Raw genomic sequence first — 16,828 nt, 5'->3', positions numbered from 1 at the left:
TCTTCCCTCCTACTCTCTTTATCTCCCCTCTCACTCTCTCTACCCACCTCTCTTTTAGTCCCTCTATACTTTTATCTCCCCTAACTCTCTACCTCCTTCCTTTCATACTCTCTCTCTCTCTCTCTCTATGTCTCTATCTTTGTCTCTGTCTGTCTGTCTCTAACTTTCTATCCCTCTCTCACTCTCCATGCTCTCTTTAACTACTTATCTATATCTACCCTCCCTCTCTTTGAATACCTCTCATTCCCTCCCTCTCTCCCTTGCACTTTTGTTTATCTCACCTCTCTCTATCTATTTTACCCCCTCCCCCTCTCTCCTTCTCTCTATATATCTCCCTCCCTACAAGACCTGTATTTCTATAATTTCCTCTATCTCCCAAATCATCTATTGGCACTTATATTAATCTCACCTCACTCCCCACTCTTCCTCTCTATTACCTCTTTCTCAACCTACATCTCTCCATTTCTCTACCTCTCTCTCTTTTCATTTCTTCCTACTTATCTATATTTACCTGTCTCTCCTACACTCCCCTTGTACTCTATTTATCTAAATACCTGGATAAATGGAGAGAGGTGAGATAGACCAAAGTGGAGAGGAAAGTTGGAGTGAGGGAGAGAAGGAGGGTAGATGGAGACAAGTAGTTTGAGAGAGAGGATGGAGATGAAAGGAGGGAGGGAGGGAGGGAGAGAAAGGGATGGAGAGAGAGAGAGAGAGAGAGAGAGAGAGAGAGAGAGAGAGAGAGAGAGAGAGAGAGAGAGAGAGAGAGAGAGAGAGAGAGAGAGAGAGAGAGAGAGAGAGAGAGAGAGAGAGAGAGAGAGAGAGAGAGAGAGAGAGAGAGAGAGAGGTGAGATAAATAGTAGTATGAAGGGAAGGATGCAAAGATTTAGGGGAGATAAAAGTAGAGAGATCAAGAGGGGATATAGAGAGAGTAAGATAAAGAGAAATATAGATGGAAGGAGGGAGGGAAAAAGAGAGGGGGAGAAAATGAGATTTATGTAGATGAGAGAGAGAGAGAGAGAGAGAGAGAGAGAGAGAGAGAGAGAGAGAGAGAGAGAGAGAGAGAGAGAGAGAGAGAGAGAGAGAGAGAGAGAGAGAGAGAGAGAGAGAGAGAGAGAGAGAGAGAGAGAGAGAGAGAGAGAGAGAGAGAGAGAGAGAGAGAGAGAGAGGGGTAGAGAAGAGAGGGGAGATAGTGGTGCAGGAGCACCTGAAGTTTCTTAGTGAACTTCTAATTTTTGGTGTGATTGATCCTAATTGGGTAAATGGTTGAATAAAAAACTATTGAAGAGTCCAATAGTGTGTTTTGATTTGTTTTGGAGTTTGCTTGTCCTTAAACTTAGCTTATTTACTTAGTTTTGGCCTATGTGCCTTTGTAAGCCTTAAATGGCATCACATAGCAAAATTTTGTAAAAATCCTTGTAAGGCCTCATAAGGCTTTTGTAGATGTTTATTTTATGTTAGGATATCATCCTAGGGGGTCAAGAGTGTGAAGATTTTCAATATTTGTCAAAATGCATTGTAGTGAAAAAGTTGTCATGACGACTTGACAACATTTTGCAAGAATGTGAGCAATTTTGACAAAATTCTCAAATCGGTAGTTAGAGGTCCAATTGGTGGTTGGTTTTGATTGAGTAGGCATATATAAGGCCTCTCAAAACATTGTAGAGGAGTTGGAAGATCTAAAGATTGAATTTTGAATAGCAACTTGAGGTAATTTCCAGATTTTTCACTAAAATTATCAAATTGCTTATTGCAGTTTGTACTAAATGAATTGATTTCGATACTGTTCTTTCATGGAGGTCTAGAACTTGTTTTTGTGGTGCTCAAACAATATTTGTATACTTTATTAGTGTAGGTTTAATTGGTCCATTGAAATTCTTTCTTGTTTCCACTGCTCTCGGTCTGAGTAAAGGGGTTAAGGCCCTAAAAATGGCTCCAACTTGAATTCCCATTGTGGTTTCTCAATGGCCTTTGGGATTAAAGTAACGGAGTTTGTGTACAGTGTATATACAAAGTTTCATGACTTGGAAGTTTCTTTTGAGCATTTTGAAAGCATGCCCTGGGCAAGCTCTGCCATAGCCCGGCTAGGAACATAACTGACATTTTCATTATTTCTTGCAGGGGTGACCAAATCTAAGAGTGCCAAGTGATTGGCATAGAATTTGGATGTTAGGCAATTCTTTAGTGTGAGTGTGGGGGCTTGACAGGGCGTGGAGATCAACAAACCCATTGGTGAAAGCACACAAGCCTGAAACCCTTCAAAAGAGCCATTTTGGGGGCTGTACTTGTACGATCATATCAGATCACCTCATCTCCAAAATCTTGAAGAGTGTCCAAATGGGTATCCAGATCACAAAAGCTTCTGGGGGTTCCTTTGGAAGTTTTTAGAGCAAAAGAGCAAAAATTGTGAAATGAGGGCTAAAAGGGGCTCATAGGGCTACAAGGCCTAAACTATAGGAACCATGAAAGCGATAGGGAAATGAAAGGAAGCAAACACCAAAACCACATGGTGGGAGATGCCAAACCATCTCAGACCCCCCCTAGTCCCTTGCAAGTGAACACCATTGGATTAGGTGTGTTGGAGGTTGAACTTACTCATGTGAGTTCTAACCTTGGATTTGAGTAGTTGGAGCAAACTAATTGGTAGAGAATTCTCTAAGGGAGTTTGGGTGTTGGGATTGACTAACAAGGAGAGTAGGGCATAAAACAAATAAGGAAGCCCGCAAAAACACCCTTTTCTAACCTAACAAACCAAATAGCAACTCTTTTGTGAGAATCTCCCTATCAGATAGAAAGAAGGGCGAGAGACATAGGTTTAAAGTTTGGGGAGAGAGGAGAGAATGAGATAGAGAGACGAGGGAGAGATGGGGAGATGCAAAGTGATAGGAAGAGAGATAGGTCTATAGATCGATTTAGACAAAGAGAGTAACATAGAGATAAAGAGAGAATGCTAATAGAAGCTTAGTGGTTATTGAAATTTGACTAAGTTTGAGAAATTATTAGATCTAGATTTTGGGGAGAGAGAAGAGAGTGAGACAAAGAGAGGTAGAGAGAGAAGAGGAGATATAGGAAAATGGTTAGGCTTGGAGCTTGGGGGAGACAAAGAGCATGGGATAGAGAGATAGTAAGAGAATGATGATATAATCCCATTGATTACTAAAATTTGTGTACCTGAGAATTTACAAGATCTCCTAAAATCTAGAATGTACATTATGGCTCACAAAGATCTAAAATCACTTTCAAACATCTTGCCAATATATACATAAAATATAAAATATAACTTATACTTAAATGTTATATTTTATGTATATATCCCGACAAAAAAAAATAAGGGAAGGCTAAAGGAATTAGCATCTAGGGCCATGTTCCTTTTCTATCTTAATGTTAGCAAAATTCATACATGTTTTACTTCTTTACCATAATACATATGCGTTATAACATGTGTGTTTTTTTCTCATAAAAGTGCATATGTGTTTTTATTATAAATAACACGTACGTGCTTTTAATTCAAAGAACATGTATGTGTTTTGGCTCGGATTTTCCATTGAGCCTTAACATGTATACGATTTTTGAATTTATCAAAAACACGCATACATTTTGTCTGTTTAAAGCATTTTTTTTTGCTAGTGGCCACTTTTTTGTTCACCATGTTGGTGCACATACTTGGGTACAAATTGCCATTATGCCCATTCCTCTTGTAGAGTGCACCAAGTGACAATGAGGAACGACATGTTGAAGCTTAGATTAGTTAGGACATCTTGAAGGATTTTAGTTGCACGATAGAGAAATGGAGTGGAAAGCAGTTGGTGTAGAGGCAGAGAAGAAAGATAAAAAATGGCTAAAATTCACTCCGAAGGACTACTAGGTGAGTGAATTGAAGAAATTAGAGAAGAAAAAATGAAGAATAGTGAATTTTGTGTAGTTTTTGTTATCTATTCAGCATTGTATATCTAATGTATTTTTGTATGCTCTAAAGAAGCAGTTGGTCGAAATTGGTGAATAGGGTTTAGTATTAGATCAAAGGTGTACATTTTGTGACAATTTAGTGTTTTTGTCTAGAGGTTCATAAGTTGTATTTTTCATAATTTCCTATTAATAATAAAATATAATCATTACTGATCAAAAAGATATATTTGCTTGGACCATTTATTGAGAAATAGCTATTTGAATTTATTGTAAGTCATAAAGTTACCTCTAGACCATAGGGATTGGGATAATTTTATGCATTTTCGAAAAATACTATTAATTTAAATAACACTGTATGTAAAGTTTTTTATTATAATTAATTTTATTTTTAATTTAATAACATATTATAGAATATAATTAAATAACATAAAAAATTAAACATATATTATACTTATTAATAAAAATTATATCTACATTAAATTTCTTTTTTATGTATGTTATAACTATTCATTATTAGATTTCTTTATATATACATTATAAAATATGTGAACAAATATTATATAAATATTTTTATTTAGCTTATTTTAGATAAATAAATTTAATATAATAAATAATAAACTAAAATTATTATTTTTATTTATGACAATTTTTTATTAGATTATTTAATATAAAATATTATTATAATAATAATAATGGAGGCATGAATAAAAGTTGAAAAAATAAAGGTATTGATAGAGTTTTTAAAACGGAACGGGCTGGTTGATAGGTAATGCATCATCTGCACAAAAAATACATTTTTTAAGCTAAGTGATGAATGTAAATCCGGGCGAGCGCATTGATTTAATTAAAGTGGTGCCCTCTTAACTGTCCTTTATTTGAATTTATCAACAAATCTTTTCCCGCGTCACCCTCTCTAGCAGCGTAAATAATGAATTATACCTCTGTAGGCGGATGAGAAAACGTGACTGAAAATCAATGAGGTTAATACTTTTTCGACAATGGCGAAAAAAATGAGGCGTAGAATTCTTAAATGAGCCCTCCGGTTAATTAGATGTTTTCGAGTTTTTTTCCAGGGAGAGTAAAAAAAGCCCAAACCTAACGGCTAATTAGATGTTTTGAATTCTTTCTACTTCCTTCATTTCTTTCCAAGGAGAGGAGAAAAAGAGGTCTGGTTCACCAACGCATTGGCAGGGGCAGCCACGCATCTATTTTAAGGTGAGTGATTTCTTTCCTTGTATACTTTTCTCAGTGCTTTCTCTTTAATGTTTCTCGTGGAAACGCCATACTATTGTTCTCCAATCCTATAGGGAATTTTGGCCTATGAATTCTGATGTTAATAGTACCTAATAAGCGACATGTTTAATTAACCCAAGCTCAATTGTAAATCTGAGTTGTGGAAAATTTAAAAGGGATCTGGTGCTACGTTTATTGGGTAGTCACCGATTCAATTTATATCTCCATGTTTTGTAACCATAAGCTGAATGCTATAGTGGGTATTGGTAATTCTGAAGTTGTTATCTTTTAAGTTTTTGGGCGGTTAACAAACGAATACGATACTTACAATTCGAAGTGGATTTTTTTTTGATGGATTCTAATAATAAAAAATTCTTATGCATCTAGTTATGAATTGTGCTCTCTATGTGATATTTAATGCTCAAGAATGGACTCCCTGTGTTTTTATCAACTGACAGCTTAGTTGGGCTTACTATGGTTTTATTTTCCTGTAGCCAGTTTTGAGTCTGCAGAATGCTAGGCATACTTTAGAAATTAGTAATGTCTTGGGTTTCTGGCTTCGGTTTTCAATGTCAAATCTCAAAGGTTAAAAGGGTTTCTTTACTTGACCTTGTGTTCATATGATCATGTGTTTTGTAAGTAATTCATGTAATCCCTGGGCCACTATGACCACTTAACCTTTGTGAAACAGCGCTTATCTTCTGGTAGATAATTTATCTGAATGATTGTTGATGTTTGTCATCATAAAAAGTAAGTAGTAGTCTTTGAACGCCGAGCCTCACCAGCTCGATAAAAACACTAATAAAATCAAGAGATAGTAATTGTCTAGTTATTCTTAGAATTTGATAATATGGTTTTTTTTTTCACAATTTGTTAATAAGGTATTTGCTATTTTATCATTTCATGACAGTCCAGAGAGGCTTATATTCAAACTAATATTTTAACAAATGATATTATTTGTAATTATGAGAGAAGTTAACGTGGTGTATTCAGAAGAATCTTAACCCTTTCCTGGTGCATCTTGTTTGTTAGCTCTCTGGTTGAGTGTAAGGCCTGCCCTCATTGGGAAATATTAAATAGTACCATTGTATGCAAGATAAAAGAGGGATGTTCAACTCTTCTGAAAATCGTTTCAGAGGATTGGTTATGCTCTATTGAGTTGATTAAAAAAATTATATTTAGGTCACTTTATTGTTTATTTTTCGTATTTCCTTCTGGCGAGACAGCTTCTTTGATGCCATTGGTGCTGACTTAAGATTGGACAAGCTACTAGACAATGATTTTGAACTGAATAACTGGTCTTTCTAATGACTTGACATGGGTGCACCCACAAATATATGCATGTATATATGTGTGCACACATGCGTTTAACAAAACTATTGATCTGTCAACCTTGGTGATCCTAATTTTTTCATCATCAAAAGGTCATTTACGAGTCTAATATTGTCTGTAATTACCTTCTTTAAACACATTTTTATATGTACTTGTGTGAAATATCATTTATATGCTTCCTGTCTCCCCTGGGTCACCCTTTCGACAACTTTCTTTGTCAAGTCCATAAGGAATAGTGGTTGCCATCAGATAGAATATGCTCCCATTTATCAATTCTGATCACTTTTGTACTTTCCTGAGTTTACTTTTTTTCCATTCACTGATCTGCCATCTGCACTATATACTCCAAAATAGATTTATCCATTTTCATAATTGTGACTAGACCATGCTACTGAAGTTTAACATAAAATTTGAATAACTGGAAACATATCGACAGGTGTTCCAATAGATATTACTCTGAGGTTGCAATAATGAATGGAAAGGAATTGGGGAACACAAAACAGGATTACAAACTACATGGTAGAGGGAAACCGGTTAAAAAAATGCACTACAAGAAAATACTGTGCTTTTTTCTTTCTCCTGAAATACTCAATAGAATGTTTAAATTTAAACAATGGTATGGCTTGCACTAGAGTTTGGAATCTTGTTTCACTACTCTGCACTACAACTTTTCTATTTTTTACTCAGAAACTCATTGGAAATTGCCAAAAAAAAGCTTAAGTTGTCGATCTTGTTCTCTAATGAATCCTGCTATTCTTGTAGACAACCCTTGCTGATCTGGTCCTACACACATTTTAATCCCTTTCCTAGCAGGGCCACAAAAGTGACGCCTCACTTGATAATACGAGCGCCTATAATTGGTTTTACAAAAATTACAATTCCATTCATATCCCCCACCTTCTGGAAGTTGTTGAAGCATTGTAGTATAATTCCATAAAGGAGATCCTCTATCAACTTAAATTTTTTGGTTTTGAGTCTTGTAACCCCCACCCATTGAACTCAAACTTGTTGCCATTTTGTTTTTTGCTATTATAAGAATTTAAACATTTTTTAATTAAGATAATTTTTTTAAATGCAAGATTACAATATGTAAAAGCTAATGAAGTATGAAAAATCATTATAAAAAATGTAGAATTTGGTTATCTTTTTCTAAAATAAATTAAAAAACTTAAAAAAAATTAGTTAAAATATCAAAGAATAGGGTTAAATGCTTACATTAGATGCTTGAATTTCCTTTTTTTAAGCTCTACTCCTTCGTCAAGCACTTCGCGGATCTCCTTTGAAAATAATCTCATGCCTTTCAAAATGAAAGCAAGAGAAAATGAATGAGCAAATGAGATTGTTTTAGGTTTAAAATCTATTAAAGGGAAGCGGATTAGGGTTTTTTAATGGAAACAGGCAAAAAAAAAAAGCTTTTTTAATTGTTTGTAAGTCACTTAACCCGGCTGTGAACCTGGGTTCTCTCGAGTGCAGTATAGATGCCCCGGGTTCTATGTGGGTCTGCGAACACGGACCCACAGAGAACCCGCAAACCCAGGTGCGAACTCGGACCCATGTGGACAGAGTCTAGGCTCGGGCCTCCATACCCACATACACGGTATCTTAGAAAATAGAACTGATAATTTAATCAAATGCCAAATATCACAATAAATCTAAATGAATTAATAGTCAATGGTATAACTGAAATTAACATTACACAATATAAACTGAATAATAATTCTAAGTTACCATTTCAGGTACGTGTACTAGAACCCGGTACAACGGTATGGGATTTTTTTGGGTACAGGTATGGGAAATTGTATTTATATACATATATATTCAAATTATAAATTAAAATCATAGTGATACTCATAATTACCAATATATAGAATATTTAAATGCCTCATATTCATAATTTGCAAAAATGAAAATACTCAAGTCTGAAAATGTCACTAAACAATGAAAATTCAGAATTACAATCAAATATTTAATAATCTTCATATTCTTCTTCGTCACAAGTATCAAGGTATACCTGCTATTCACAATCACCAAAAATGTGGCCACTTGGGGTTGCTTGATTAATTCTTGGGCTCTCTTGTCCTTTCCAATGGACTTCATATTACCTCACTGTACTATTTCAGATTACCATTTATCATCTGTATGGGCATTTGACAAAAAAACCATTGCTGGTGTCCAGCCATAAGACTGAGAAAGTGGCTTTTAGTTTTAATCCATTATTATGTTCCCAAACAAAGGATAGGTAAGATAACAAGGCTGGAAATAATTTCTGTAATAAGTTATGTACATAAATAGAGATCAAAATGTTTTTGATGTTCTTAGTGTTAGATAGAGGCGAGTTGATAAACAAAGGTAAAGATTTATCTTATAATTGGAATTTTTCAATTGAGAAACCTTATGCTTTATATGTAGGATTGGGAAATTATGTAGGGGTCCTTTTGGGTACATCCTAGGTTCGTCTAGGGTACTAACTGAGTGCTCGGGTTTCTTGTGGGTCCTTTTGTGAAGGATCCACAAAGAACAGAGGTGCCTAGGGAGTACACTAGGCATCCTTGGGGCCGAACCCACATCAGACCAGCACTAGGACTGGACCAACATGGGTGCTTGGGTCAAAATATGAGGACCTGGTAACATATAAATCATCATATTGCTTTTGTTGAGAGTATCGACATCATCATGTGATTGATTAAAACCACAAGTAATAGTAGTGCCACTCTTACCAATTGTACTAGGACTCTCTTTTCATTCGACTGCATGTATACCAATTCTACCTTCTTTGTTGCCTATTGGTTGTCCTTATTTGAGTGGATAAGGAGAATGTACTCCAATTCTGGGAAGTTGAAGAGGAAATCGCAACCTATCGAGTCAAAATCAATGCAAAATTAAATTTTGCAAATTTTAAATGAAAATTGGAACTAAATACTACAAAAATAAAACCAAAGGAATGTTACAGGCTTAGAAATCATAACTACAATGGAGTTTTGATTGCAAAAAGCTGCAGGTGTGGTCCATCCGGATGGATGCACTAAAATGTATGAGAATCCTTCTTATACTTGTCTCAAAGAACGCCAGCATTGTGATCTATGGATATCCTGAAATTCCCAAACTCACCCAAATTGTCTTCTACATTACAATTGAGGAAGAGTCTTGTCAATGCCAGCTTATGTGCGTCCCTAACTTCACATGCTTGTATGGTGGGGCCTTGCTAGGCCAAAAAAGGACGTCCTTCTAGTATTTTGGAGTCAAGGCAAAGGCAAAGAATGATCTGTATACTATTTGTACCTTGCGTTAAATATATGTTCTCGAGGCTTTGCAGTTTTTAGTAGTGTCCTTTATGAGTTGGACAACGTATTGAGTCCTCACTTTATTAATGTACTTTATGAGGATGTTGACGGTAAAGGTGCTTTCTTGATGTCCTCCTCACAATCAATGGCCTTCAAAAAATTGCTTCTTTTGAGCACTCTGCAACCATATTAGTCAATGGCCTATTGGCTGCGCCTTTCTAATGAGGGACACCTCTGTTTTGATCAATGAATCTCTAATAAGCTGCAACAAATACTCTACGTACTTTCTTTCTTTGGCGAGCAAGGTGGTGTACACCTTTTCACAACTTGAGCCAGTGCATTTTTCAGGGGCTTTATTTTGAAATACCCTTTCCAATCTGCTTGCACCTTTTGTTTTCTTTGGAGAAAGAGACAAGTTCTCTTCATTTGTATGTGGTGTCACAAAAAATGGATGCATCTCAACATCTTATTCAAATGCCTATTTCGTTCTTTGTGAGCAAACTTTATCTCACATATAATAACAAGTATTGTCTTCTGTTCTTCTGTTTAAGATAGTATGGCCCTGAATATCACTAATTTCAATGCCTAATTGCTGTTAATTTGATTTAATTTGACCTTTGGTTATTGACCTAAATTTAAGCAAGCTTGTATATATTCGTATTGACACAACCTATGGAGCCTCATTCTCACATCAGTGATTTTTTAGCAGGTTGGACATTATGAGAATTAAAATATTATTGTAATCAATATAAATTCTAGAAGAAGGGTTAGCAAAAAGGTGAGGATATATATTTTGTTGAGCAACTGGAAAAGTAGTGGAGAATTATAGATTTACAGTCTTCTGCAATGGAGTTGCAGGAGTTGCACAGTAACAAGCAATGGCCACGAAATGGAGCCATTTTTATCTCATGACCTCCCTTGTGGCTATTTGTCTCCTAGCAACAGATATTCAGTTCACAACCACTGTTTGTGCTACAAACAGGTTGCATGGTTAAAAAATGCAAAACAACATGTTTGCATGTTGTTTCTTGCATTGACAAGGGCTCTTGCTTGGCTGCTAAGGTGGGTCTGAGACTTTGTCTCTTCTCCATTTCCTCATCATTGGCTCCAATCCTAGTAGTTTTTCAGTAGTAATTGACATCTGTTATTGGGGAAAAATAATAGATAGGTGCTTGAAGCTATCTCTCTTTGGTGCCACCAAAACAATTTTCTGCCTTGACAAAGGGTATTTTTAAGACTAATCATGGGATCGAGAAGCGCAGTGAGTGGCAGTGTCATTCCAGTAAATAATGGATTTCTATCTAACAATTTAAGGATTTCTATCTTCAGCCCCAAGTGGTTTCAGGTAGCTTAGTTGGTTAGAGCAAAGCAAGCAATTGAACTAGATAAATCTTGTGCAGTTTAATTACTCTCTCATAGTTGTAGTTAGTAAGTACAGTAGGAAAGTTATTTCATAGGCTTTTCTCTCTTACAGAGTTCGACATGATAGTAGACCCCAGTTGCAGAAATTGGAAAAAATTGTAATTATTTTGATAATTGACACTTTAACCATGATGCCAATATTTTTTTAATTGTTCTTTTTCTCTGGTCAAAATATGCATTTCTGAATTTTTCTCTAGCCCTAACCCTTACCCTAATTTGGTTTTTTTCCAATTAATTGAAAAACCTTATTTTTTTTGTTTGTTTGTTATTCTATAGAAGGATTTTTTGCTAGTAACGTAGGGCTTTATCACCCCACTGATCTCTCTGTAGTTGTCTAATGGGTACTGTTATTGCCTTAACAATCTGCATACTGGGTTTCTTTAGCATATCCTTTACTAACTAGTGTCTTGTTGGAATGCAGTTTTCTACTGTTACCCTAGGATCCACATCAATAACTATCTGCTGCTTGAAGTTTTTAGCCAGAATCCTTATATTACTTTTTGATTCATTGTTGACATTGACTAAAAGTATTTTGCTGTATTTCTTTTTGTGATGTAATGATTTTGGCTAGAAATTTCTTCTCCATCAATAATTTTTTTCCTCTGAATTAACTTCAGGTGTAATGTTGCATATAGGGTGTATCCTCCTGTCAGCTTTTAAGGATTCAGCTACATAGCATCATGGAAGATGACAAACAACAAATTCCAAGTTTAAGAGTTTCAAGACTAAGGCAATCATATACATTTGCAACACATTCACTCTTGAAAGCCTGTTCCAAGGAGGTCCCTACCTTCTATCTACAATAATTGATTATTTGTTTTGTTAAGATCAGTTTTATACATATGCATTGAAATTATTTGAAGTCATTGGCCTGAAATCTCATGATAAATATTATTATGTCAATTGTTTTTGGTTGCTTGCTGTTAAATGATAATTCTATAGAATTCCTTTTGCAATCATAACTAAGGTGAAGACATCCTTTTAACAACCAACCTAGCATGCCAATATGATCTATGAGACCTCCCATTTGTGGATTTTTTTATACTTTATGACTATTAATTCAAGTCTTTTACTTTCTTATTAATCTCTACCTTGGTGGGCTGCTGATGTGATCGATATTTACTTTTTCTCTTACCAGTTATAATGTTTTTTTGACTTCTAACCAATGAAACATGTATTTTCCAGTCAATATCAATATTTATTCTCGTCAGTGTAAAAACAAGCAATTAACTATTTCTTTTATAACTTGATTTGTGTGGATTACTATTGGATATATGGTTTGAGTTTTGTTGACGTGGCTAAAATCGTATTGCTACAACTCTATTCGGCCAACGCAGAATAGAATGTTGAGAATCCTATCCTCTCTAGAAATAAGGAAGTCCCTAATGCTGTTTTAAATTGATCAATGGGGATGACCTCAATGTTTCGAATGCCAGATCATGACTGCAGGATAACTCAATGGTTTGACGTGTTTTGCTAGAAACACAAAGGGGACTTACGATTAGGTAGAATTGGTTATGTTCGTACGGGTTCCCTAAGACTCTACAGTCTTGATTCCATCAGATTTTATCTTTGACATTATGTTGTTTAGGTTTCAACTTTGATAAAAAAGTAAAAAAGGAAAGGGAAAGAGATAGAAAATATCTAATTAATCTATCTAAGATAGCATATTCAGGAAAATAGACGGAAACCTTAAAAAACCAGATTTAACATTATCAGCTAATAAAGCACAATGCTGTAAAATCTAGTGCAATCTTTGAAAGGAGTTGGATTTTCATGCTACTAAACATAAATGTAGAATTTGACATCCATTCATTTGATGTTTAACAATTGAACTAAGCATATAAATTGGTTCAGACTAACCATGCAGGGGGAATGGCAATCGGCCAATCCTTAATGGTATGAACACCAAGGTTTCTATCAAATATTATCCCCAAAATACTATTTGAAAGCAAAATACATATCAAGAAAATTAAATGGTGAAGGAGACCATGCACTCACAAAGAAACAAGACAACTTTAATTTCCATTAATTCTGCATAAATTTCGCTAGAGTTTCAACAACAATCTTAAACTTCTTACAAAAATAAGTGGACAGCAGGCCATTTAAATAGAGTTTCAAAACATGGATGAGTGGCTAGGATTTAAACTTTACACGTGGCCCAAATTCATTCTACAAAGTATGGCTGCCCATACCTATTAATAAGGAACAAAATATCCCTCACCAACTACTAACTAACTAATAGCTACCCAACATAAAGTTGCTCCCCAAAAATTGCACTTGCACGAAGCTCAAAATCTGCAATGACTTTGGGTAGTTGAAAAGAAGTAACTAGCTTGGAAAAGTGCATTTGGAATTTAAAAGAAACAATTATTTTTATGAAAGCACTTTTTCCTTTCCTGAGGCAAATTCTTTCAACAAAAATTCAACTTCCTCCCGCAAGTACCCTTTCCAGATGTCTTGATTTGCCACGCGCTCTTCTCGAACATATTCCTAAAACTTTACGCAAACCGGGAACAATTCCTTATTAGAAGGAATGGGAAGATTACGCATTTTGAACTGAGTGCCCTCTAGATGAGTGTCTACTATCCTCAACTGCTCATGCCAATCTGATTGATGATCCTCAAAACACAGTATATCTGCATGCAACCTGTTGATGCATTTTATGTCTTCCGTAGAGCATGTGGTTTTATCGGCCCTCAACCTACCATTCCATTGTGACACTACATCGTCACCTCCCATGCTATCCTTCTAGCCAACGACCAATGCCTTAAGGATATCTTCACCGATGCTCTCAATACTACACAAGTCCTCCTCGCACTCCTCTTGAGTTTTTCTAACGGTGTCCGCCATGTCCATCTTCATTTTGACAATCCAATACCATTCCATAAAGGTGTTGATACTATGGGGATCTAGGATTGTCTACAACATGGGAATTTGAACGTGAGTCCAGAAGAGAGCCCTCATGAGTGGTTGAGTACACTAATCGTCTCCTAGATTTTGGCGTACTCTTTCTCTACCTCTACCATCTTTAGTTGGGTTGAATGTATTTTGATTGTTACTTCAAATACATCATCGATGATTCCCTTCCCTCTTGCCTTAATGCCCCAGATCCATTCTTTGACTGCCTTGGCGGTATCACGCACTCCTTTGAATTCATTTGTAGTTTTTTGTGCCAACGTGAGTGGAGGAATATGGGACTCAACAGTGTGTTGCAACGGTCTTAACAGGTGGTCTACGTATCTTTCGGCTTGCTCAACATGAGCTTGATACATATCCCTTTCAACGGTTATTTCATCTAGCTGCTTGAGCATATTCTGCACATAATCCTTGAATTCTTCTCTCTCTTGTTCTTTGGTTGCTCTCCCTATTGGGATGGATGCGACGCTATAGTCGGCTAATGCAACCCGATCTGCTAGTTTGTTTGTGGGCAAAGCAGCGATATGAATCGTTTGATTCCTTTGCTCATCCTTGGTGATCTTGGAGTAAGCTCTTGGCTTCTTCTTTCCTTTGGCTTTTTCTTCTTCTATCTGAGAGAATATGTCCTCCAGGTTGATTGGTGGCTTGACAGCCGCTTTCCGCTGTGCCTGGGCTATCAACCATTCGTGAGGGATGGTCTGTCCTGATGTGACTACCAAATCCCCACTTTTCTCTTTGGATGCCTCAGCTGATTCACTGCCTATCTGTAACTGATCGGATATAGGAGGAGGATTGGGTGCAGTATCCGGTCGTTTACTCACCATTAAGTTTTCTCCCACTTCACTGAGCAACTGATGTGTAGCTTCTAATAGTGGCTGCTCTTCAGTTCTACTGGGTTCTTGGGTTCTATCTTCCTCCTTTTCTCCCTCAACTATGGTGGTATCCCTGTCGTCATCTTCCTCCTGCTGCAACTCGTGCCTGCTCCCTTGTGTGGGCTCTTGTCTGTCAGTCCCTTGATTTGGCACAATCTCTCCATCTTCGACTTGATTTTCAGGTTTCTCCAAACTAATGATCCGTGTCTCTATTTCTTGCTCACTTTGCGTCTGTGGATCATTTGCCTCCGATGCAATTGGATCATTTGTGAAGGTGGAGTTGGTAGATGATCAAGCTCGACTACATCATCATCCGAACTGGGATCCTTGGATGAAGTAGTAACTTCTGGTCTCCTGATTGGTATCTTTTCCCTTGTTCTTTTTGATGTTCGGGCTCCCTTACTAGCCTTTGCCTTCTTTCTTTTCTTCTCAGGTTTTCAACCTCTTCCTCTCTTGGCGTGCTTGATGTCCCCTCGTCTTCTAAAGACTGAGAATCCAGACTACCCATCATATTATAGGTAAATTGGGTTCCCTCATGGGTTAGCCTCTATCTGTTGGGATAGCTAGTTGTCAGTGTATCTTCTTGGACCCTCCATGATGGCCTCAAAGTCCGTGATTGGGTCTTGAGCCCAATTAATGGCTAGCAGGAGGTCTTTGACTACCTCATACTCTTGAATTTGCAAGCAATCCCCATAGTTTGTTACCTGATCTGGGACCTGGTGATACTCATAAAGTCGCATTTGCTGAACACTCAATCTTGAGTATTCTCGCCAACGGACCTCAAAGTCATCTGGACAATTGCTCCAGTAGTCCTCTACGGACGCCTTAGCCTTGTAATGCCTACCATAAGCCTTCTTTCCTTATCCAGCAGGATCAAAGTACTTCTTGGGGAAGTGCTCATGCAAGCAATATGATGCCAGCTCGTCGAATGATTCGTCGACTTGCACAAAACTCTTGAAGTGCATGTCAAGCTTGCCCATGATCATTGGGAATGTGAATCTCGACTGCTTCCTGTCCTTGAGTATGCTGCCTGCTGGGTGTGCCTGTCTTGCAACGAGGACCAATCTGTCCGATGGGTAATGGGGAAGCCAATACGGTGTTCCCTCAAAGCTTGATATTCTGATGTAGGATAATCGAGGGAACTGAATGAACCATGCACCGTACTTCCGTATCAGTGCGGTAGCCTGCTTTGATAATCTTATGTGAAATCTCTCTTGCATCAATTTGACCATGCGCATTGTGAAAGTGTCATTTACATGCTCATACAGACCAATTGCATACGCAATTCTATTTTTCTCCCTTTGAGTTATGTTATAATAATGTAGCTGAGGGTAGCAGTCATACACTTTCACTTGATTTGGTCCGTTCCCAATCTCACACTTTTTGATCAATCTTGGTAGCGGCTGATGCCGACAAACATATAGACTAAGTAGGAGGTCATGGTGAAGTATTTTTCTGCTCGAGCTCAACTAGCTGTGTATGAATGTTGTCGCTGATGACTTGAGTCTAGTCAAATTTAGCCTTTCCACTGAAGACTTGCTCAGTAAAATAGAACATCCACTCCTCAAATAGGTTAGAGTGGGGGAGTCCCATGACCTGATTGAGTAAGGTAACCATGTCCCCATATTCGTTGTTGAACTCGCTTTTGTGGGTCTTTTTGCCGATCCTAGTGCTCGGGGTTCTTCTTTCTTTAAACCATTCTTCATTTATTAGTGTTTTGCACTGACTAGGATTCATGTCATAAGCGAGTTGGGCTTCGTCAATGGTTACCGTAGTGGCGTGCTCAGGAAGCGGGATGTCAAATGCTTCCTCGATGGCCTCAAGTGTGAAGTCGACCATTACCATTCTCTTTACCACCACCATTCT

At 37.0% G+C, this 16,828-nt stretch overlaps 1 protein-coding gene across 3 annotated transcripts in view; it reads left to right on the top strand.

The window, feature by feature from the left end:
• Positions 1-4,662: 4,662 nt before the first annotated feature.
• LOC131051307 (uncharacterized) overlaps positions 4,663-16,828 on the top strand; it is a 153,812-nt gene continuing 141,646 nt past the window's right edge. The window contains exons 1-2 of one of the 3 annotated variants that reach the window (XM_057985761.2): positions 4,663-5,118; positions 11,807-11,953. In XM_057985761.2, coding sequence (XP_057841744.2) covers positions 11,852-11,953 — 102 coding nt within the window. In that variant the 5' untranslated portion in view covers positions 4,663-5,118; positions 11,807-11,851. Of the gene's footprint in view, positions 5,119-11,788; positions 11,954-16,828 lie in introns of all 3 variants that reach the window. The other 2 variants (XM_057985762.2, XM_057985763.2) reach the window with 2 other exon arrangements.

This window comes from Cryptomeria japonica, chromosome 9 (genome assembly GCF_030272615.1).
Source record: "Cryptomeria japonica chromosome 9, Sugi_1.0, whole genome shotgun sequence".
NCBI lineage: Eukaryota > Viridiplantae > Streptophyta > Pinopsida > Cupressales > Cupressaceae > Cryptomeria > Cryptomeria japonica.
This window is presented reverse-complemented; position numbering and strand designations above follow the sequence as displayed.